At 37.8% G+C, this 25,351-nt stretch overlaps 1 protein-coding gene across 9 annotated transcripts in view; it reads left to right on the top strand.

Annotated features, from left to right (window-relative positions):
* LOC138753426 (ribosome quality control complex subunit NEMF) overlaps nt 1–25,351 on the top strand; it is a 109,188-nt gene that overhangs the window by 13,374 nt on the left and 70,463 nt on the right. For 6 of the 9 annotated variants that reach the window (XR_011351160.1, XM_069916397.1, XM_069916398.1 and 3 more), the window contains exons 3-13: nt 272–382; nt 1,019–1,219; nt 4,258–4,326; nt 4,814–4,916; nt 5,165–5,290; nt 13,251–13,399; nt 14,224–14,291; nt 17,838–17,927; nt 19,329–19,402; nt 21,599–21,669; nt 21,756–21,831. Coding sequence is in view for 8 of the 9 variants with exons in the window: in XM_069916397.1 (XP_069772498.1) it covers nt 1,164–1,219; nt 4,258–4,326; nt 4,814–4,916; nt 5,165–5,290; nt 13,251–13,399; nt 14,224–14,291; nt 17,838–17,927; nt 19,329–19,402; nt 21,599–21,669; nt 21,756–21,831 (882 nt within the window). In the remaining variant the exon portion in view is untranslated. Of the gene's footprint in view, nt 1–260; nt 383–1,018; nt 1,220–1,963; nt 2,030–4,257; nt 4,327–4,813; nt 4,917–5,164; nt 5,291–13,250; nt 13,400–14,223; nt 14,292–17,837; nt 17,928–19,328; nt 19,403–21,598; nt 21,670–21,755; nt 21,832–25,351 lie in introns of those variants that run through there. The other 3 variants (XM_069916400.1, XM_069916399.1, XM_069916402.1) reach the window with 3 other exon arrangements.

Raw genomic sequence — 25,351 nt, 5'->3', positions numbered from 1 at the left:
CATCATTTTCAACAGTTTAAGCAATAAAAATGAGGATTTTTTTAACCAACAAGGTATAATAAATTATCTCAAAATATAAACCTAACAAGGTAACAAGACATTACAGTCAATTTTGTCACTGATGTATTCATAATTGCATTATTGTCAAATGATATGTACTAAAATATAGCAGACATTACATTTCTGTGTTTAAAAATATTGCCAAACTGCTAGACATTGAATATGAAATATGAATTATTAATTGAAATTCTTTTCTTGAGCGGTCCCACAGAGTGGTGTCTGTTGTCCCTCAGCTCCAGTGACCTTGGATTTATCCTGACCTCAGGCTGAGTCTGTGTGGAGTTCAGTATGGGTTTCAACCAGGTGCTTCTACATCCCAAGGGTATGTAGGTTTGTACATCATTAGCCACTGTAAATCCCCCCTCATATGTAGGTGAATGGCAGAATTTGGGGGAATTCTGATGAATATTGGATTGGTGTAGATGGGTGCTTGATGCCTGAAGGGATCTGTTTCTGTGCTTTTTCTATCTGTAAGTCTAAAATTGCATGATCACAGTATATTATTGTATAACTGTCAAAGTGTATCATGTGTAAGAGGTACAAAGAATGGTTCTTAATTGGAACCTTAAGCTTTGCCATCAACATGAACCTTATTTCCAGAACACAATATATGACCTTTTTAGTGTGAATTGCTGGCCATTCATTGAATTGTGGGGTTCAAACACACAGTTACACCACCACACCAGAAAAACATGGGAAATTTCTTGAGAATTTTTATGACCGTTTACTAGTTTCATGGTCTCTATTATTGATAGGTGTATTTCAAATTATTTAATGTGCTGGATTAATATTAACCACCTAATGTCATGAGAACTGATTTCACATCCCACAATATAAGTAGAATGCCTTCATACGTTTCATCAAAGTTGGTTTTTAATTTTTGTTGAATATATGATAGTATATGGAGGTGAAAGGAGCAAATTGACAACAATCTATATTGTATTGTGGCAAATTTTAGGACCTTGGAGCCCTGCAGCATATTTTGACCCTTACGCCGTTCTGCTGTCAGCGTCCAGTCCAGCCGCTCACCGTATGGAGTTAGTGCATGCGCAGACTGGAGCTGTAATTGCGTTGAGAAGGTGCAAATTTACGTTCTGTTGAAGATGAAATCCCGTTTCAACACTATAGATATTCGAGCGATCATCTCAGAGCTGCAATGGTATGTAATAATTCCCCATTTATATCTAGCAACTGGAGTTATCGCGTGAAAGCTGAAAAGAATTTAGAAATATGCCCGGGATCCAGGGCCCACATGTCAAGCAGGAGAGGGGGACGAGCTATAACTATGCACCCTATTCCCCCTCGCCTGAAGGGACCGAGGTCCGCCTGGTCCTCTTCGGAGGAAATAGTTGTATTCTCAGTGAGGCCACTGTCCACTATGGGAACTTATTTACGAGTTACTAGAAATCGTACAAAAAAAAACAGTTAACACAACTAATTCTAATTTAATGTGCAATTTTGTCCTACAATAAATGGGCAAATAAAGCAGAAAAAACAGTATCTGTGGGCGGTGAGGTGAAGTGGGTTGGGGGGAGGAGGAGTTATTGTTTTCTCGGAACTTGGTTGAGACTGTTGGATTATTGGCTGTGGCTATGCTCTCGATTTGGTTCACACCTTGGTATAGTCGTGGGAGAATAGTATTATGTTAGACTTTTCAACGGGATGTTTATGTATAGCAAGAATGTTCCAAAATGAAAATAGGGACTTCTACATTCTGCCTAAGAAATCTTTAAGGGTTAGAATGACTTAAATCGCTTGTATACTTCGGCTGGCTGTTTGTGGGATAAAATATATCTTAAAAAGCTATAGATTGTGGAGGTTTAGTTTAGATATCATTTCACAAACAGAATCTCAGTTACATTTTGCAAACAAACATCTTATTTGGAATGCTAAAACCTGTGCAGATGGAACCTTCAAGTCTACATTGACTTTAAAGAAATCATGAAGAGTGCCTGTAAAGACCTCACAAGTAGGTGTTAATTGACTAATGCTGTAGAATTGAAATGGACTATTGTCTTTAGAGGAATAGCATGTTTGAACACATGTCCAGGCTCAGAAACTGATTAATCTTTTATTGCTAAACTGGTGCCAGCGATCCAAACTTCTGTTGTTCTAAGAGGGGGTCATATGGTTTTGCAAACCGAGAGGAGAAAAATGCCATTCTGTGGGGAAAGACACACAGTCAGTTTTACTGCAGCAGTTGGTGTTGAAGTCTGCAAGTTTTGCAGACCTGCTCCAAGACTCCATTGCAAGTTGGGCTTTGAGTTCTGAGTTCAGCCTATTCTAAACTCTGTAGTCAATTACAAGAAACTCTGTCTGGTTATTGTGTTTCTCCTGGAATAGGGGAAAAAGAAGAGGTTATCTTTTGGAAAAATCCATGGGGTGGGGGGACAAGTTTCTTTGGCAAGACACTTCACTGGCTGATTGAAGGAGATCAATCAACAAATATCTCTCTCTGAAACCAACAAAGACCTTCCTGAGCTGTAACAATTTAAGTTAAAGCACCAGACCCTGATAAAGATTATAAATGTTAAATTCTATGCACAGTATGGAAAATTGCTTGATACCAGTGAACTTGGAGAAGTGAAAAGTGAATGATTGAACAGTGAAACTGAACTTTCCTGAACACATCACATTACATACATGTGCACTTAGAATTGGAAAGGGGGGAGGGGTTAAGGTAATATAAATAAGTTAAATATTAATATTGCTGTATATGAAGAAAACAAAAAATATTTTTGTTTAAGTCACCATTGTCTTGGTGAATTTCTGTTGCTGCTGGTATATTTTGGAGTCCTCTGGTCTTGTAACAGAATAGACCTGAAACTTTATTGACCATTTCAAGTAACGTATTAAGTATCTTTCAATCGTATATCAAAGTTGATAAGTAATAACCCATATAAGATCTAATAAACTCTATTCAACTTTGCCATGGATCTTTTTTAATGAACGAATCATAAATGAGGACGTTCCAGATGGTTTTCTGCAAAAATTATCATCATCCATTTTGGCAAAATTTAATGCAGAAATGAAAATTAAACAAAATGCTGGAGATACAGAGCAGGTTAGGTCGCATCTATGGAGAGTGAAACTGTTGATTTTTCAGGTGGACTACCCTTCATTATTGAAGGAACTTAACATTGTACAAATGGATTTGTTTAACTGATTTAAGAAATATATTTGCACTTCAAAATAATTGATTATAATTTTTGGTGTTCCTTGATCATAAAGAAGATGTAATCTGAATGCGTCTAATCATAAATTCCGTGAATTTTCATTGTCAACAAAGTAGGACTCCTTGTCTACTTTATTTTGTTTTACAAAATAAAATCATAAAAAAATCTAATGCCCACATTTTGGTAAAATCCAATCTTTTATAATTGTCATTTTTTTTCTTTGGTTTTGAGCCATGCTTGATTTCTGGAATTTATAGTGTGATAAAGTTAAAATTGTACATTAGAAGTTTGCATTGTTATTGAGACATTCTGGATGAGAAGTGAAGCTCTACTTGTTCACTTTCCTGACACACGTCAACTCAATTTTCATGCTTATTTGATCAAGATAATTTTGTACCTTTTAATTAAAGCACATCAGCAAGTTAACATCATATTGGATCACCTTGGTCATGATGACTTCTTGCTTCTACCTTCAGAAAGAAGGCACAGAAGCCAGAAATCCAGTGTCTCCAGTTTCAACATCAGATTTTTTCCAGTGCTCTCGAATCACTCCTAACTCCCTCAATTATAAACTACTCTGCAGAACAAAAACATTTTTTCTTGCACTGCTGAAACTTTGAAAATTTATTAAGAATATTTTATATTTATTTATATATTTCCTTACTGGGGTAATGTAATGTGTACAATTGGAGTTTTTCTTCTACAAAGTACCTACTTGGCTGCAGCAAGTAGGAACTTTGGCAAATTCAGGTACATTGTACATGGTTTATAACAAAAAAATCCATTGTCATTAAAATAACTTTAAGTTACGAGTCAAGTTTTTTTCTTCTAATTAGATCGAAGGAAGCTTAATAGATATCCTTATGCATCATTACAATAATGGTGTACTTGAAAGTAATGATTAAAATATTAATTTTTAAACATTCTTTGGAAATAAAGTAAATCAACCATTTGCTTGATATCATGGTTATACATGTTTTTTTGTTTTTTTTCTTTGTTTAAGTAATATTGTTTCCTTTAGCTTACTAGGGATGAGGGTAAACAATGTGTATGATGTGGACAACAAGACTTATCTCATCCGACTTCAGAAGTAAGTTTGATGGTGTTTCTTGCATCTTTTAAAGTATATCCATTGAAATGTACTTTCCAAAACATCTAATCTGATTTAAATACTATAATAATGTCATAAAATTATACAACACACAAATGGGCCCTTTTGCTCCCCATGCCCTTACCAACCATCAAGAATCCATTCATACTAATTTCAGTCCCCTGTTCTTGGTCTTTGGCATTTTATAACTTGGCAATTCAAATGCTCATTGAGATAACTTATTAATTCTGTGAGATTCCTACTCATCTATACAAAAGCAATATAATTTGAAATACAATTGTTCCATTCCATAAATTCATTTTCTCCTTGATTCAAAGTTAAACAATTTTGAAATTTGATACTGTATTTATTTTTTTAAGATCAAGGTAGATTTTTGTTGTTTGATGCAGAAAGTTAGCAATTTACAATCTCATGGTGTATTAAATTTGTATGCATTTTTCAATCTGTTATTTACATTTCATCACAGGCCAGAATCAAAAGCTGTTCTTTTGGTTGAATCTGGTATCCGGATCCATACAACAGAGTTTGAATGGCCAAAAAATATGATGCCCTCTGGCTTTGCAATGAAGGTGAAAAGAATCACTGTCAATAGCTATATTGTTAAATGTGTCATTTTATGAAATAGTTCAAAGTTACTCTCTAATAGAATTATTATTGTCTGTCATATATCAATGTTTCTGTGTTTACTGTGAAAATTTTATGTAGATGCAGCATATTCCCTTACTCCTTGGTTCCTTCACCCTTAAACCTGGTCAATAGATAATTTGATTACTTCAAATTTATATTAAAACTGATGTCACTTTTGTTTTAATTACAGTGTCGAAAACATCTCAAGTCACGAAGATTGATCTTCGTCAAGCAACTTGGTGTTGATAGAATTGTAGACTTCCAGTTTGGTTCTGATCAAGCAGCTTACCATTTAATTGTTGAACTGTATGACAGAGTAAGTCACAAGAAAATATAATTTTGCTTTTAAAATATAATTAAAATACTTTTGACAGGTTTTAATGTTTCCTCCACTCTATAAGATATAGAATCTGCATTGATATAGTGATTCATTACTTTGTACCTTTAGAGCAGTGGTTCTCAACCTTTTACTTTCCACTCACATACCACTTTAAGTATTCCCTATGCCATAAGTGTTCTGTGATTAGAAAGTGATTGCTTAAGGAGGTATGTGAGTAGGAAGGGAAGGTTGAGGATCACTGCTCTAGACCCAATTATTACTGAAATATTTTGCTTGAGAAAAATTGTCATTGGCCCATTTCCTTTGGAGTTATGAAACTGTGCACATAACAAATCAATTTGGAATGATTAAAACAGTGGTTTTCAAACTTTTTCTTTCCACCCACATACCACCTTAAGCAATCCCTTATTAATCACAGAACACTTATGGCATAGGGAATACTTAAAGTGGTATGTGAATGGAAAGTAAAAGGTTGGGAACCACTGCTTTAGAGCAACTATTAGCAAAGGTGAAAGAAGGAAAAAGCATGGAGACAAATCTAAAGTAAAAGATAATATTGATGGGAGATTTCAACTATCCCAAAATAAACTGGCAAGAGGGAGTAAGCAAATGAGGAAAAAGTGATTGAGCATCTTAACAAGAAAATAACATTTGAAGAAAGTGCTAAATTTTGTAATGGACAATGAGCCAAAACAGATAAGGGGATTGCATTATGTTACTAGCACTGACGAAGAACACAACATAATAGAAGAAGACATTAGAAACTAATTCAAGTACTGCAGTTGTAAGATGTGAAGCTTAATATAAATAAGTGCAAAATTATCCTATTTAGAAGTAAAAATAGGACCATCATCTTAGAAAATAAAAGGTTAAATGGAATAACAGAATCTAGAGATCTGGTTAAAGATCAATAATGGTAGCAACAGAGCCATTAAAACAATTAAAACTGCTAAGAATGCCCTGGTGTTTACTTCCATTCATTTAAAATTTAAAGAGTTGTGATGTTATGTTAAAGTTGCATAAGACTCTTGCCAGATAGCCCTAGGTAATTGTGCATGGGTCTGGTCTCATTCCACAGAAAGGCTATCGAAGCAATAGAGAAGATTGGGTAGTAGAATTGAGTGAATATATTTGACAGCAAATGCTTTCTTTGGAAAAGAGAAAGCTTGGAGGCCTTTCATTTTGAATGGGTTAGACAAGGTAAATATGGAGAAGATTTTGTTTGCTATAATGGAATGCAAAACTCAGGATCATTAGATAATTTCTAAGGATTAGGAGAATGAGCAAAGAAGTGAAAAATGAAATACAATTTTGGAAAGTATACAGTCATGCACTTTGCGGAAAGGAAATAAAAGGACAGACTTTATCTGGATGGGGAGCAAGTTCAAACTTCAGCGGTGCAATAGACCTGAGGGTCCTTGTGCAGGATATCCTAAAGTTAACCTCCAAGTTGAGTCGGTAGGGAAGAAGGCGAATGCAAGGTTGGTACAGTGCATTCATATCGAGAGGAATAGGATATACCAGCAGGAACGTGAGGTTGGGACTTTATAGGGCACTGCTGAACCCTCACTGAAGACTGGGGTACAGTTTTGGGTTCCTTGCTTCAGAAAGGATGTGCTGGCATTGGAGAGGGTTTAGAGAAGATTCACAAGAATGATTCCTGGAATAAATGGATTTACGTATAAGGAACATTTGACAGCTCTTGGGACTGTATTCCTTGTAGTTCAGAAGAATGAGTGGGGACCTCATAGAAGCATTTTGAATGTTGAAAAGCCTGAACAGAGTACAAGTGGTAATGTTATTACCCATGCTAGGGGAGTCTAGGACAAGAGAACACGATATCAGGATTGAAGGGTGCTCATTTAAAATCGATGCGAAGGGGGGTGTACCATGTGATGACGTGGAGCTCGACTTGAATTCTCTAATCTCTCTGCAAAAGTTCTGAAAAAGAGTTAAGAAGCCTGAACTGACTGCTAGAAGATAGAAGTGGAAGCTATCAGAAGGCCTTCAGAACAATAAACAATGCCTTCTAAGAAAGATAAACTGACTGTTACTTTTCAAGAACTTGAACAAGAAAAAGAAGCTGATAAAGAGAGGCCTACCTTTAAAAAGGATCCTGGACCTCTTTAGAAGGCAAGTGCCCATGGTGACAGACCTAGAGCTGGGGAGACCTTGGAACTCAAGGTCTCCCCTGACAATGGCCGACTGACATGGGTGAAGAAGTGACATTGTGCATGAATGTCACTTTTTTCCAGATAAAAAAAAGGAGGCAATTTTAAAAAAAGCTCAAAAAGCCTCCAGCTCTAGTGATCAAGAAGAGGAGCAGGAAGAAGAAAAGGAGAAAGTAAAGGAGTCTTGTATATCTACAACTGAAATGAAGAAGTATATGGATTCTTTCCAGCAAACTTTGTTACAGTTAACAATGAAAGTTAAAAAATGTAATGAGGGTATAATTGAAAATAAGGGTTCTACGAAGAAGGTGGAAAATCGCTGTCTCAAATGGAACAAAAATTTGAAGTGATGGACGCAAAAATTAAAGGTGATGAATTTGAAATTCAGCATGTTAAAGAGCTACAGCTAAAGAAAAATTGATATGTTAGAAAATTTTAGTAGAAGAAATAATATAAAAATTGTTGGACTTGAGGAAGGTGACTAAGAGCAAGATATGAAGAGATTTTTACAATGTTGGATAAAGAGCTCCGAACATTAAGCCACAGCCAGATCAGAAGCCACGTTCGATTCTTCGTTATGGAATGAGGGAGAAGATCCTGGAGCTGGCTGTGAAGCAAGTGAAGGAGAGACAATCACCATTGATTTCTAATGATAATAAGATTTTCTTTAACCCTGATGTGTTTTGATTTGTTGAAAAAAATAAAATAATTTAATACTGTTAAAAATGTGCTATGGAAAAAGATTACACTTTTGTTTTTAGGTACCCATACCCAGCAGTGTTAAAAGTATTTGTTCTGAGGGTAAAAATAGATTTTTTATGGAACCCAATGAAGCAAGTGTTTGCAGATTAGTTGCCTGAGAAAATGAGATGAGAACTGGGAGATATTTGGAGAGAGAAAAAGTGGAAAGATTGCAGTCAGGGATGAATAATGAAATGATGTAAGTTTTACGAGGAGAGAGAATATTAGAGAGGAAAGTTTTTACCTGATAGATCTGTGTTTAAAAATAAATAAAATGAATTGATGATTGTAAGTTTGAATAGATTTGAGGCATAAGAGATAGTAATAATTTCGGGGGAGTTAGGTGAGAGTATGAGCCTGGCCTCCACAGAATCTAGTGGGTTGGTATGGTTTTCGATCACAACTCCTATAGAATAGGGGTATAAAGATACACTTAATAATGTATGGGGTGGGTAGGGTTTCTATTCTTCTTTGTTTCCTTTTGTTTTTCTCTTTAATACATCTAAATTTAATAACTGTATTATGAATTAGTATTTTGGATGGAGGAGGAGTGGAGATGGAAAGTTGGACAGTTTATTGGATTTTATGAGTTTAGATGGCTGATTGAATTTTATTAGTATTAATATTAATGAGATTCAGAATCAAATAAAGTGAAAAAAATTGTTAGTTTATATGAAAAAAATTAAAACAGACATAGCTTTTTTACAGGAAACACATTTGACAGAAAAAAAATCAAAAATTAAAAAGAGATTGGGTAGGAATGATAATAGCATCATCTTTTAATTCTAAGGCTAGAGGTATAGCAATATTAATAAAAAATTACCAGTTAAAATATTGGATATTAATATAGATGTAGTGGGGATATAGGTTATGGTGAATTGTCAGATTTATTTGAACAATTGACCTTAATGAATGTATATGCACCAAATGTAGATGATGGCAAATTTATGCAAGATGTCTTTATGAATTTATCAAATGCCAAGGGAAAAGTTATGTTGGGAGGGGATTTTAATTTTGCTTTAGACCCTAAATTAGATAGATTGGGGGATAGAATGATGAAAATTAAGGTATCAAAAATGGTAACAGATTTGATGAAAGATATGGATTTAGTGGATATATGGAGAAAAATCCACCCAAATGAAAGAGATGATTCTTTTCGATTTAAAACATATTCGTGGATAGGTATGTTTTTAATTTCTGCACAACTTCAATATAGAGTACAAAGCGTGGAATATTAAGCTTGGGTTTTATCAGATCATTCACCTTTAATTTTGTCTTTTCATTGGAAGAAGAACAAAAGGTAGGTTATAGATGGAGGTTAAATAGTATTTTGTTGAAGAAAAGGGAATTTTGTGATTTTTGAGGCAGCAGATAAAATATTTTCTAGATACTAATAAAGGTTCAGTTGTGAGTAAGTTTGTATTATGGGATTCAATGAAGGCATATTTTAGAGGTCAAATAATAAGTTATACTTCAAAAATAAAGAGAATATATGAAAGAAGTAACTCAGTTAGATAAAGAAATAATGAAATTGGAGAAGGAAATTCAAGTACGTAAAGATGAGAAGAGAAAATTATTAGAGTTGAATAAATTAAGACTTAATGCTGTACAGACATAGAGTGGAGAGAGATATAATGGAACGTGACAAAAATATTACGAGTTGGGTGAAAGGACCCATAAAGTTTTATCGTGGCAATTAAAAATGGAACAGATTTCTAGAACAATAATTGCTACAAAGAAATTATCAGAACAGTTAACATAAAATGCAGGAAATAAATGATAATTTTAAAGACTTTTATGTTAAACTTTATCATTCAGAGTCTAAAAAAGATGATAATAAGAGATTATTTGAGACAAATTAAATTACCGGTGTTAAAGGAGGACAGAAAGAATAATAAGATGCCAGGTGAAGACGGTTTCCCACTAGAATTTTATAAATAGTTTAAGGAGCTATTAATACTTGTAAGATGGAGGTATTAGGTCAAATGATAGAGATTTATGATCTACCCTAATCTTTTAAAACAGCATTAATAACTAATTCCAAAAAAAGGAAAAGATTTTTATAACCTTCTTCATATAGACCTATATCATTATTGAATGCAGACTATAAAATTGTATAAATTGTTAGCTAATTGAATTTTTGCCAAAATTAATACATTTAGATCAAACTGGTTTTATTAAAAATAGAAAGGCAGCAGATGACATAGTTAAATTTTTTAAGTTGATAAATATAGCACAAAATAGGAAGACTCCTGCAGTAGCGGTAGCATTAGATCGATTGGAATGGGATTTTTTATTTGAGACACTTAATGCTTTTGGGATTCCAAATACTTTTATAAACTGGATAAAGGCATTGTATGATCAACCAAAAGCAAAAATGATCACGAATAAACAAATATCACAACCCTTTTTGATTGAAAGACCTTCTAGACAAGGTTATCCATTATCACCCTTTTTGTTTGCATTAGCGATTGAGCCATTGGCAGAAGTAATTAGAACTGATAATGAAATTAAAGGATTTGAAGTAGGTAATAAAGAACATAAAATTCGTTTATTTGCTGATGATGTTATAGTACATTTAATGAGACCAGAAATATCTTTAAATTGAATGAAAGATTAAAGGAGGATGGGTTAGTATTGGGTTATAAAGTGAATGTTGATAAAAGTGAAGTAATGCCTATGGTGGATATGGATTACTCTCAATGTAAAAGATTGACAAATTTTGATGGAAAAATATAGCAATTAAATACTTCGGAATTAAAATTAGTAGAAATATAAGTAATTTGTTTAAACTAAATTATTTGCCATTGTTAAAAAAATTGGAAGAGGATTTGAAAAGATGGAAAGATTTACAATAATGTTAATAGGATGAACGAATTGTATTAAAATGAATATTTTTCCAAGAATACAATATGTGTTCCAATCATTGCCCATTCAAGTAACAGAATTTTTATTTTGAAACTTGAATAAAATAATACATGAATTTCTTTAGAAAGGTAAGATGTCAAGAATTGGTTTATAAAAATTAATGTGGAAATTTGATCAGAGTGGACTAAGACTACCAAATTTTAGGAATTGAGGTTTTTGTCCTCCTGTTATCAACAGGATGAAAAACCAGCTTGGATTCAAATAGAAATGAATAAAATTGGTGAAACTATTTCAGAGTAATTTTGTATAAATGGAATAGTGAGATGTTTAAAGAAACTAAAGATTTTTCTGTATTGAAACATATTTTAAACATATAGAATAGAATTCATATTGAGAGAGGAATTAAAAATTATCAATTATGAAAAATTTATTAAAACAAAAACGTCTTCCTTTTATTTTGAATAAGTCTTTATTTGATAATTGGTTTACACAGAATAAAAGATTTGTTTCTTAGGATCTTTTTCTTAACTTTTGATCAATTAAAAGATAAATGCAATATCCATAATAATACAATTTTTGCATATTATCAATTAAAGATGTATTTGAAAAAGAGACTGGGAGCAGATTTGAGACTCCCTAAACAAAGTCAATTTGAAGATGTAAAAAGAGATACATTTGTGCTTAAGAAATGTATTACTAATATGTATATAAAATTACAAGAGACTAAAGAAAAAATCCGATGGGAGCAAGATTTAAATATCCAAAGTCAGGAAGAGATTTGGTCAAAATTATGTTATGAAAGTGTTATGAATACAGTAAATGTTAGATATCAAATGGTTCAATGTAATTTTTTTCGACAATTGAATTATATTCCGCATAAGTTAAATGGACTTAATCCTAATGATTCAAATAAGTGTTTTCGATGTGCAAAAGAAATGGGGACTATTTTGCATTCAGTCTGGTCCTGTGAAAAAGTGGAAATGAACTGAGGTTATTATTAGGGCAAATTATGAAGGTAAAGATACTCAAGGATCCAATAATATTTTTACTTGGAGATATCTATGAAAAGGATATAAAATTGAAAACTGGACAAATACCCAAGAAAAATTTTGAAGTATTGCAATAGCAACTGCAAAGAAATGTATAGCAATATAATGGAAAGATGATAGAGAAGTGTTATTAAGTAGATGGTACAATGAGATGGGAAATTGTACACCTTTGGAAAAAATTATGTATAGTTTAAGGAATGGAGTTGAAAATTTTTATAGTATTTGAAAACCATATATGGATTTTATGGATAATTTTCCATCCACTCCTCTTTATTAGCAATTTTTAATAGCAATTAATGATTGTCTATGCTAAATAGTAGGTGTTTCTTTTCTTTCCTTTTCTTACATTTAGGTGGGGGGGGAATGGGGAAAAAATATAAAAGTTTTTTTTGTATCATTGACTATGGATACATGATTATTGTTTTATTATTTTTTTTTCTGTAATGTTGCAAACAATTAAATAATTTTTTTTAAAAAAACATGCGAAGGAATTTCTTTAGCTAGAGAGTGGTGAATCTCTGGAATTTGCTACCACAGGCAGCTTTGGAGGCCAGATCGTTGGGTGTATTTAAGACAGAGATTGATAGTTATCTGGATAGTCAGAGTATCAAAGGTTATGAGGAGAAGGAAGTTTGTGTTGGAATGGTGAAGCAGACTCGATAGGCTGAATGGCCTACTTCTGCTTTTAAATGTTATAGTTTAGTAGATTGCACAGAATGTACAGAACTTGGCTACTGACAGAAATAAATACACATTTTAAAAGAATCTTGACCAGCATCTGAAATAAAACAAATCGAAAAATGTAAAATGCTGAGATATGTTAGAATGGGAGATTTGTAATATATATAATCTTCACTACAGATTAGTTGGGTCAAATAGACTGTTCATAAGGTTTATGGTCCATGTAGTTCTGTACCTTTTTTCATATTACTATATTTACCTCTGCTAGTGACAGCTAAAAGAATGCAAGATTTCAAGTTCACTATTTTCAAAATTACATGTTGCACTATTTTTATAATTGTTTTCAAGTTTATTAATTTCTAACATTTATTTATTAATTTCTTCCTGAAAATTCAACTTTAATATTTTGCACTTGTGTACTTTCAGGGAAACATAGTTCTCACTGACCACGAATACATAATTCTAAATCTCTTACGTTTCCACACCAATGAAGTAGATGATGTGAAATTTGCTGTGCGTGAGCGATATCCAGTTGATAATGCCAGAGGCCCAGAGCCATTGCTATCGCTAGAAAGGTACTGCTATCATGCATATTAGTCAAAATTGATAAAGTCCAAAAAGAATTTTCATCGTTGACTGTAATTTTCTTTCTTGATTCTGCCATATAAAGTGTTGCTTTGTATCTTGGAACGTATCTTAAATGTAACTTGTGGTTCAGAGCTCAGTTCATTAATATGTCCTTTGGCACAGAAACATGGACTATTAATTAAACTTGAAATAAAAAGTATTGTGATACTTGACAGTGTTGCTGAACTGGTGATGATACCAGTTTATGCCTTTCTTTAAGTGCTATTCAACACAGCAAAAAGGTCTTTAGCTTGATCATCAGTAATAAGGAAGTATTTGTGTTGAAATGTGTGAATTCATTGGCAAACATTCACTGTCTGAGGGTTAGACTAACCTTCAAGAACCTCATATTTTACAATGCAGAAACAGGCCCTTTGGCCTAAGTTGATTTCTAATCAAGCTGGTTCTGTTTGTCTGCATTCAGCTCATAGATCTCTAAATTCTTCTTATCTATGTACCTATCTAAATGTTTTTTTGTAAATCCACCATCCCCTGTGTGAAAAGTGTCCCTTTAAATCTTTGTGCTCTCACCTTAAATCTACGCCCTTCATAAGAAATAAAAGCAGAAGAAGGCCATCTGGCCTGTTTAGTCTGCTTTGACATTCAATAAGATCATGGCTGATCTTCATTTACTCACCCGTTCCCCATTGCCGCTGCTCTTCAGGAATCTATCTGCTCCTTGATTTTTACTTTGCTGTATCTGGACATTGTAGAACTGGTAGTTAGCTTAATTGCTTTTTTAAATGTTGAAATTTTCTATTTTTTTTTGTAGGCTAACAGAAATTTTTGCTAATATACCAAAAGGAGAGCAAATCAAAAAAATACTCAATCCTCACCTTTGTAAGTATGGTAAACAACAATCAAATAATTGAGGAATTTCTTTGTGATGTCATTGTTATACAAGATATTTAATGGTGGTAAATTACTGAAAGAAGAGTGGAATAAAATAGAGAAAAATAAATATCCAGTTAAATATTAAGTTCAAGTTTATTATTATTATCATACAATTGTTAAGTACAACTGGATGAAATGGAATTCTTTGGTTCTTAGTGTAAAAATGAAAGCATGTAAATATGTACCCTGTATATAGACATAGTCTGTTGTCTATCTCATTGTCGATCCTTGCATCTGATGAAATGGTGCAGCCGAGATAGGTAAACTGGTTGACCGTTTTGAGTTTTGTGTGCCCGATGGAGATGTGGGGGGGCTGGTAGTCATGGTGGGGAGCTGGCTGATGGAGGACCTCAGTTTTCTTCAGGCTGACTTCCAGGCCAAACATTTTGGCAGTTTCCGCAAAGCAGGACGTCAAGCGCTGAAGAGCTGGCTCTGAATGGGCAACTAAAGCGGCATCATCTGCAAAGAGTAGTTCACGGACAAGTTTCTCTTGTGTCTTGGTGTGAGCTTGCAGGCGCCTCAGATTGAAGAGACTGCCATCCGTGCGGTACCGGATGTAAACAGCGTCTTCATTGTTGGGGTCTTTCATGGCTTGGTTCAGCATCATGCTGAAGAAGATTGAAAAGAGGGTTGGTGCGAGAACACAGCCTTGCTTCACGCCATTGTTAATGGAGAAGGGTTCAGAGAGCTCATTGCTGTATCTGACCCGACCTTGTTGGTTTTCGTGCAGTTGGATAATCATGTTGAGGAACTTTGGGGGACATCCGATGCGCTCTAGTATTTGCCAAAGCCCTTTCCTGCTCACGGTGTCGAAGGCTTTGGTGACACCAGCGCTGTCTCCGCTCCATCCTCAACATCCATTGGAGCGCTCACACCCCTAACGTCGAGGTACTCGAGATGGCAGAGGTCGACAGCATCGAGTCCACGCTGCTGAAGATCCAGCTGCGCTGGATGGGTCACGTCTCCAGAATGGAGGACCATCGCCTTCCCAAGATCGTATTATATGGCGAGCTCTCCACTGGCCACCGTGACAGAGGTGCACCAAAGAAAAGGTACAAGGACTGCCTAAAGAAATCTCTTGGTGCCTGCCACATTGACCACCGCCAGTGGGCTGATAACGCCTCAAACCGTGCATCTTGGCGCCTCACAGTTTGGCGGGCAGCAGCCTCCTTTGAAGAAGACCGCAGAGCCCACCTCACTGACAAAAGGCAAAGGAGGAAAAACCCAACACCCAACCCCAACCAACCAATTTTCCCTTGCAACCGCTGCAATCGTGTCTGCCTGTCCCGCATCGGACTGGTCAGCCACAAACGAGCCTGCAGCTGACGTGGACTTTTTTACCCCCTCCATAAATCTTCGTCCGCGAAGCCAAGCCAAAGAAAGAATATAGACATAGAACACACATTTACAAGCGATCTACAGTAAAAGCAGTACATATATAAAAATAAATATTGTTAAATAATGGTACAGTCTTGGAGGGATTTGTATGAGCAGTTCATCAGTCATTCCCCAATCTCACTACCTATGAGAAGAAGCTGTTTCTCAGCCTGATGGTTCTCGCTCTGATACTTTGAATCTTTTTCCTGATGCGAGTAGCACATGAGGGGTTGTAGTGATCCTTAACGATTTTTGCAAGCCCTCTTCAGATAACGATCCCAGTAAATCACATCGATGAAGTGGAGGTAAACCCGAGTGATCCTTTCTGCCCCACTTATGGTTATGTGGAGCAATCCATTGCTCTACAGCACCATACCACCGTGTGATGTAGCTGGACAGGATGCTCTCGATAGAGCTCCTGTAGAATGTCGACAGGATGGTGGCTGGTTATTACTAATGCAGAAGTAAAATGGCACATGCTGGGAAGGTGAAATATAAAAGAAGGAAGTTGGAAATATCTGAAGGTCAAACAACATTTGTGGGGAAAGAAACAATGTAGCAGTCTGCACTAATGAACTTTCATCAGACATAGATGAAGTTGGAGCTTCTAGCAGTTTTTGAGTAAGCAGGCAAAGGGAGGGAGAAGAATGAACAAAGGGAACCAGATAAAAGGATCAAATGGAAACCTTGTCAGAGAGGAGGTATACATTCACAGCACAAACCAAAGCAGAAAATTGCAGATACTAGAAACATTCTGTTGGTTTGCTTGTTAGCTTTTTCCAATTCTGATGTAAAAGTCCAAGACGTTCTGAAACAAATGTTAATTCTCCATCTGTCCCCGTGCTGCTGGGGCTGTGGACTAATTCCAGTATTTTGTATTTTTATTGCATATGTTTATTGATATCTTGTCAATACTTAGATTGACTTGTGCATTTTAATTTGAAATCCTGTCTAGATCAGTCTCTTGCTAGGTACTAGTGCTTGATTTGCAGTATGAACTTGACTCATATGCTATTCTGGGGGTCAGATTGAAACTCATGGTCTAACGTGTTGTGTTCAACACATGAGCTCATACTTAAAATGGAAGAATACAAATAGTGTCCTCTTATAAATTATGAAAAATGAATGTTTTCTGTTGGAAGAAATACAATTAGAATAATGAAGCAGAGTTGATGGTCAATAAAATTTACAAACTTTAAGGATAAAATTGAGCTGATTAGCAGCTGTAATTATTGCTTTGTAGTGGCCCGCGAGCTGACACAGCAAACAACCGTCGAACATGACGATTGGGTAGATAGCACGCGGGATGAGGCGCCCTCTCCCATAGGCCGCAGGAATAGCAGTTGAATCGACCAATCACCGCCAATGGATTGCAGGGGGTCCAATCTGGGCACGTGCATCCGGGACAGCCAATCAACAGCTGGCCTCACTCAAGCCATGCCCGGTGGTGACATGGCCGGCTGCCTATAAAAGGTCAAGCTGCAGCCCAATAAAGCAAATGTTGATTACACTCCCCTGGTGTGTGAGTCTTCTGTCATCTTCGAGCTATAATCAATTATACCTTGAGTTATAACCGTAGTGACCCCGCTACAGCTTATTTATATTTGTAATGGTCACTGAGATCTTCATGAATATTTTCATTGTCCTTGTTATTTCTGCATTCCCATCTATCCCCACCTATCTACTTTGAGGAGTCACTTTGTGACCTTCCTGGAGTAGGATAATTGGTTTATTTTAGTAATTGAGGGGAAATTAAATTAAAATTGTATGACAAACTGATACTGGTGCCATTTACTTTGGGGTTTAAAGCCAAAATACTGGTTTTTCCATACACCTAGTTATTCAAAATAAATAAAATAATATCACAATGCGTGGATTATTGGATATCCAAATGTTATCCAAATCCAGCCTATAGCCCCAGAATTATAATTAAAAGTTTTAACACAACAAGAGGATGCATCAGTCTGAGAATTTTAGAGTACAATTCATGAGCTTGCAATGTAACACTTTACATTGCCCATCTACTTTTCAGTATGGATTTGGAAAAGTACATTGTCTTCCTTGCGGTTTAAAACATGATGAAATATCCTAACTACCACATCTTCCATTTTAAAGCCTATGGAGCAACGTTGATTGAGCATTGCCTGATGATGTTTGGATTTTCCAGTGGTGCAAAAGTAGGCCAAGATTTTGACTTGGCCAAAGGTAAGTTAATGGAAGTTGTTTATAGAGATACACTTAGTAAAAATAGCTCTGAAAAATTGCATTAATTGCATGAGGATAATACACATTTGAAATTATTGCCAAAGTAATGGTACATAGATCGATTTGATTTTTTTTTTGGCAGTTTTAGATATTCTCTTTTTAATTTCAGATTCAGAATTTAAAATTCTATTATCATTTGTCTTTGATTTTTGACCTTTTTAGCAAAAAGAGGACTGGAGTATAATGGTTTTTGTGTTTTGGATTATTTTTACAAAATAACTTCAGTTATTATTAATTTCAGCAAAAATAAAACTTAAGCTAAAATATTGTTCTTTAATATCTTGGGTTCAATTCAGCTCTTGTAGTTTCCAGTACAAGTGCCTAACCTTTTGTCTGGAATCCCGAAAACTGGTAACCTCCAAAACTGGCACTTTTTTGGTAGATGACATCTGCTCATCAAAGATAGTGTTTGGCACCAAACATGGTCTGGCGTAACCCTCACTCAGCTTTCGTGTATCCTGTCGCATTCTGCTACTTTGTAAGCATCTCCCACTCACCTATTTTGATGCTCAGCCAGTGTTGTGGTGCTTTTAGTCAGCCCGGCAGTGGCTCAATGGCTGTTGTCGCTACTCATAATCCCCCATGCAGCTGAAACTGGTGTTCCAGCGCAGGGGAACTGAGAAGGGGCAGTTCCTCTGGCCCTGTTACGGTGGGGGGAGGGAGAGAGAGATGACAGTGTGACTCGGTGGGTTGAGGTGGGGAGACAGCAGCATGACTTGGGCGGACGAGGGGGGAAGAAATGGCAGCACAACTTGAGAGGGGAAGGAAGGAGTGAGGCAGCAGCCATCTCGGCTGGATGGGGAAGAGAGATGGCAGCGCCACTTGGGCGGGTGGGCTTAAAGGGACGGAAATCAAAATGATTCCAAAATCATATGTCTAGTCCTGATGATCCAGGATAAAATTTTAAGCACCTGTAGTTATGGAAGAGTAAGGTGTACACCAGGGTAAAAAAAAACCTTGGAAGAGAGAGGACAATTGAGATGACAAATACCCTGACAGTGTACATTCTGGCCAGGCTGTGAATAGACAAGGAGATCTCTCAACTAGCCTATCTCCTTACCTCCCCAATTAACAATGTGGGATTGAAATTTAGAAGCAGCCCCTTCGAGTATTTATGGACCTCTTTATACTCCTCCATCTTGTAGATTTTAGAGACAAAATGGGGTAGTATCCGTAATGTAAAATGTACTGTGTAAAACTGCCCTGTACAACATTTTCCATCCTAGTTCCTCAATGTAAAATGATGGAGTAGTGAGGACATGGCCTTCTAGAGACTTACATTGGCGATCCACCTCACTGAACAGTTTGTTGATTATGTCAATTTTCACTTTTCATATCCAGATGGAGATAAACTTATGGCTGCTCTACAGAAGGCTGAGGAATTTATGGAGAAGACAAAAAACTTTAAAGGAAAGGTAAACAGTACAACTCCGATTATCTGAAATGGTTGGGACTGGGCCTATGTCGAATAAACTTTTTTTTTCCAGAAAAACTAGTCATTTTTTAAAAAACAGCCCAGTAGCAACAGAAAATCACTTGTTTAAACAACAAAAAGGGAAGGCTTTTTAAGCATTAAAATAATGTTTAATTCTTACCAAAAAAAATTAAAAATGCTGGCCGCAACGCTGGCGCTGATCACTGAAGCCCGGCTTCCCGGGCCAGTGGAACATTCACTGGCAAGTCAGCAGGCTCCTGTCTCCCCGGTAACCAGAACTCCTGATGCCTGAGTCCTGACTCTGAATCCTCCCCTAGGCTGACCGCACACGCACACTGGGAGGGGTTCAGCGTTGGGAGCTCTGGCGTGCCGAGGAGAGAGTTAACACCACTGAGCCTGAGGTCCAGCTCCTGCCTGGTGGGGGGGGGGGGGGGGGGCGCTGCTCTCCTTGATGACGCCAGGACAAAGGATTCTTCCGACTGCTTGTGGCTGGGAGACAGTGGCACGCAATTTGAGAGGAAGAGTTGGAGGGAAAAGTCAATAGGGGAAGGTAAAGAAGAAATGGAAAGAAAGGGGGGAGGGAGTTACCTGAAACGAGGACAATTGTTGTTTTAATTTCATGTCGAGTGAATTTTTTTTCAACCTGTGAGGTCAGTTTGCTCTGAAAAAATTTCACATCAATGGGGATTTCTGATTTGTTTCGGAAATTCTCATTTAACTGAAATTTTTTTAAAAATTCTGATAAATCTTTTCGGTGAATCCAATTTTGGATAATAGGAATTGTACTGTATTTGCCTTGTGATACTGTCACCCATTTAAAAAATTTTCTCCATTTTATACTTGTTTAGCATTTTATACTTCTAGATGACTACTGTATCTTGTAGATGTAATTTTAGAGGAAGATTAATAATAACGTGTGATGCAAACTTGGGTATAGTTTATTAAAATTTTAAAAAGCTGCAAGTCCTGGAAATCTGAAAAACAAAACATTGGAAACACTCAACAGATCAAGCAGCATTTGTAGAAGAGAGAATCAGTTAACATAACTAGGAAAGAGAGAAAAACAAGTTGCAGAGTAGGTGGAGGAGGGATTAAGAGGACGAAGGGAATATCTCTGATAAAGTGAGGCCAGTGTTGTAGGTATTAGTTGCAGTCTTGGGTCAAATGAGTTAATGGAGAGGGTTGTGATTCTAAGAAAGAAATGCATTCAAAAATCCGATTTATTGTCAGAGTGTAGTGCAAAAAAAACTGTACTCAAAAGAAAAAAAGATACAAATGGTTAGCGCAACGCTACTCCCGTACCCTTTTAAATGGTGGGAAGAAACTGAAGCACCCAGAGGAAGCCTACGCAGACATGGGGAGAGAACATAAAAACTCCTTACAGACAGCAGTGAATTTGAATCTGGGTCGCTGGTGCTGTAATAGCGTTGAGCTAACCATTTGTATCTTTTTTTCTTTTTATTAAATAGCATCAGGTCTTAGGTTAGTACAGAGGGTGGTTAAAACTGCTAAAAAGAGTGCATGGGTCTCCCTTCCCTCTATTAATGATATCTACAGAGAGCAATGCTTAAAGAGGGCTCAGAGAATAATTGAGGATCCTTGCCATTCAACCCACGTTATCTTTGAGACACGAGCTTCAAGGAAGAGGTACAAAATCATAAAACCAGGACTGCCAGGTTGCGAAAGTTTCTTTCAGCAGGGGGTGGTTGAGCAATCCTAGAAACTTGTAATTTTAAAAAAACATTTATTTTGGATCATTGTTCATAGTTGTGTGTGTGTAGGGTGTGTGTGTGTGTGTGTGTGTGTGTGATGAGCTTGAACTAGATTGTAGGGTGATGAAGTAAGGATCCACAAAGTAATTAGAAACATTAATGGAGTAGAATTATAAGTCTCAATGCAACATTTGCTCAGTACAACATGGGAGTATGTACACAAATTTTTGTGCCAAGTTTCTGGAGTGGGACTTAACTTTCAAACTTCTGTAAGAATGCTACTAAATGTGCATTTAGATAAAAGGCAATAAGAGAGAAAGAAATGCTGTCAAATGAGCCATTGCCTTTCCATAGAAAGTTCATTAGTGACAATTATTACTTTTTAAAAAAAAAAGTCACATACCACAAATTACATGAATAATTATAAAATGTATATATTAATTATTTTTGTTTTTTATGATTAGGGCTATATAATACAGAAACGTGAAACTAAGCCAAGTTTGGATCCTGGGAAGCAACCTGAAGAGTTACTGACGTAAGTCTCAAATTTATATTGTTATAGTTTGGTTGTTAGGTAATTAGAAGAGCTGTTTAAAATAAAATGTTTTTTATCTTTTACAGATATGAGGAGTTTCATCCATTTCTTTTTGTGCAGCATGCAAACTATTCTTGCATTGAATTTGATTCCTTTGATAAGGTGATAATATACTTCTGGATTTATTTCTTTTAAGGAATGTTCTGTTTTGTTCAGACATAGGGGTGGGTTTATATTTTAAAAGACGATCATGATTGTACAACACTATTTTATTTTTGTACTTGTTTAGCAATACTATTCTATGATTGGAAAATTATTAGTAATGTGTGAATTTCTGATGCACGTTGCTGATAAAGCTTTTCTTGAGCAGTTAAGTATTTTAAAATAATATTGGCTTTAATTAATGGATACTGTATGGCAGTGGATGGTTTGGATACCTGGCCTGCTAATTGAGTTTTTGGATGCTAGTGCTCTCTATCTACTTTTAAAGATGCAGAAGGTTGAACCTTTGCGTCCCATTAGGTTCTGAAAGGTGACTAGACCTTGGGCTACTCAAATTACATAATTACATTAAAACCCCTGGTATCTGGCACTGTGTGGTCTCCATTGAAAATGCTCCTTTAAAGCATCTGTTTGATTTTGCAAATGTTGAGATTATGATCTTCTGAATGTCATAGTGGAAGCTATTGTAGCGGCCTGCGAACCAAATTGTCATCCAGCTCACAAAATAGCCAGAAAATGCAGTGATGGCGATGATTCAACAGGGATCAATGAGATTGGTACCGTGTGACCTCACACATGGTGGGAAACAGTGGGAATGCCAGCCAGTTGGAGGCCGGTGCTGCGATGACGCTACTCCTGTCATCAGAGGCAGGGAGTGAATATAAACAGAGCTGAAAGTGCAATATATCAGTTTTCGACCTCGACTTGACTGTGTGTATGTCGTTCTCACTCCACACTTCATGTAGCACGCGCTCTACATAGGTGACCCTGACAGGGCCAACCGGTAGTTGGACCTGAAGATGATGGACCAAGCAGCTCACTATGCAGTCTCACTAAAACTGCCAATGTTCTGGCTGTTACAGCCACGTGTGGTTCGAACAGGCTGAGGCCCAGTTCCACCATCAACAGATCGCCGCTGACGATACCCACTACTACTACGTAGCTTGACCAGGATACAGCAGCGAGAGCCATCGATTTCCTATGGCAGCCTCTAGAGCAAGGCAAATACGGTGCCCTCAAAGAGCTAGTAGCCTGCATTTTTAGGCTATCACGGCGCGAGCGCGCCACCCGTTTGCTGCACATACAGTTTGAGGGACAGGGCCCCATCTTCCCTCATGAGTGAGATGCTCACACTCGCTGAGGGGCACAGGCCTTGCTTGCTCTTTGAGCAGATTTTCTTAGATTAGCTCTCCAAGGATATCCGACTCTTGCTCGCCAACAAGGACTTCAGAAACCTGGGGAAAGTCGCAGCCCGGGCGGATGTGCTCCGGAGAGCAAAGAAAGAAACCGATGGAAGAGATTGCCAAGCCTTAACCTCAGCTGGCAATAAGGCCACAGCAGACAGAAAGGCAACTGGATCCCCACCCAGCCATATTGTTGTTATCAACAATGGGGTGCGGGGGCCCGTCAATGCCGCTCACCCTGCATGTTTTCAGGAAATGCCATGGCCAACTGTTGTTAATGGCTGTGGCGGTTGGCCAACATGATAGCCTCCGCCACATGTGGGATTCTCTTTCGGGAAGGCGGTTCCTTGTGGACACTGATGCCGAGATAAGTGGCCTCACAACCCCCCCCCACCATGGCCTACGACTCCTGAAACGCCAAGCTGGGGCAACCACTGATAGCAGCAAACAGCACCTCTATACGAACTGAAGGCACCTGCACTGTGGCCCTAAAATTTGCTGGCCACCGATTTAAGAGGACTTTTACTGTCGTGGCAGTGGCACAACTGCTCCTGGGATCTGATGTCCTGTGTGCCCACTGCCTGCTGGTGGACTTAAAAGGGTGGCGTTTGGTGCACGCCAGAACTTTTCAAACTATGCCCCTGGGGGAAGCCAAACTACCAATCCCTCACCTCCGTCATGCTGTCTTACGACTCCTACACACGCATCCTGGTGCAATCAAAGCACCATAATTCTCCTCTGCGGAACCAAAGTGAGGGGTAAGGCACCACATCCTCATTGGGGTGAGGGGAGGCCTCCACATCACCCCACCACCCCCCAAAAAAATTTGCCCTTGCCCAAAGAGGAATTTGAGAAAATGGAGGAGTTGGGGATAGTGCAGTGGTCGGACAGCCGGTGAGTCTCCCCCTACACATGATCCTGAAAGCAGCAGGAAGGTGGAGGCCATGTGGTGATTACTGATGCCTCAGTGAGGCCACCACACCAGACAGATACCCCGTGCCCCATATCCAAGACTTTACTGCCAACTTACAAGGATGTTTTCAAAGGTTGATTTAATTAAGGGTTATCATCAAATCCCAATCCATCCCAAGGACATACCCAAAACTGCCATAATCACCCCCTTCGGCCTGTTCGAATTCACAAGGATGCCCTTTCGGTTTAAGAACGTTGCTCAGACTTTTCAGCGGCTGATGGACGCGGTGGACCAGGACTTCCCATTCACATTTATCAACTTGGACAATATCCTTATTGCCAGCTGCAACCATTTGGAGCACATGGCCCACCTCAGACAACTATTTACCCGCTTGCAGGAGTTCAGGCTGACCATCAACCCTGCCAACTGTCAGTTCAGACAGGACACAATTGATGTCTTGTGGGATTGTATTGGCAGGTATAGGGTGAAACCACTCCCCTAGAAGGTGGAGGTGGTTCACGAAACCTCTCACTGTGTTGGGGCTGCTGGAGTTCGCCAGTATGATTAACTTCTACTATCAATTCATACTGGCAGCATCTCTGATCATGCGCCCCCTTTTTTGTGCTCATGGTGGGGAAAAATAAAGTTGTTGCCTGGGATGGGTAAGCCTCAGGTGTTCCAGAAGGTGATGGACACTGGCTAAAGCCACCCTTCTCTGCACCCCAGGTGCAGATTGCCCTCATAGTGGAGGCCTCCAGCACAGCAGATGGAGGAGTCCTTGAACTGCTAATCGATGGGCAATGGCAGTCCCTAGCTTTTTTTTAAGCAGGCTTCTCCGGCCACCTGAACTTAAATACAGCGCCTTTGACCAGGGGCTATTGGCGCTGTACCTAATGGTCAGGCACTTATGATATTTTCTGGAAGGCAGACAATTCAAGGTCTTCACAGAGCACAAACCACTAACTTTTGTCTTCCACGTGGTCGGCTAGGCAGCAGAGGCACCTATCCTATGTGACCGAATTCACCAAGGACATCCAACACATGGCTAGAAAGAGCAACGTGGTGGCCAATGCACTCTCCTGTCCCGCCATCCAATCCATCCACGCCCTATCCCAGGGCATAGACTATTCGGCCCTTACCAGAGCACAATATGATGACCCTGAGATCCTGGCGTACAGGACGGTGCTTTCTGGGTTGTGGCTGGAGGATGTCATCATTGCCCTTGGCAGCAGATGCTCTTCTGCAACATCTCCACCAGCAAACCCTGTCCCATCGTGCTGGCAGCATGGAGATGGTAGGTTTTTGCAGTGCACAACTTGGCGCATCTGGCCATCAGAACTACGATAAACAGGTGAGTCAGTGG

This window comes from Narcine bancroftii, chromosome 2, assembly GCF_036971445.1.
Source record: "Narcine bancroftii isolate sNarBan1 chromosome 2, sNarBan1.hap1, whole genome shotgun sequence".
NCBI classification, from domain to species: domain Eukaryota; kingdom Metazoa; phylum Chordata; class Chondrichthyes; order Torpediniformes; family Narcinidae; genus Narcine; species Narcine bancroftii.
Note: the sequence above shows the minus strand (reverse complement) of the source record. Positions and strands in the feature narration are given on the sequence as shown.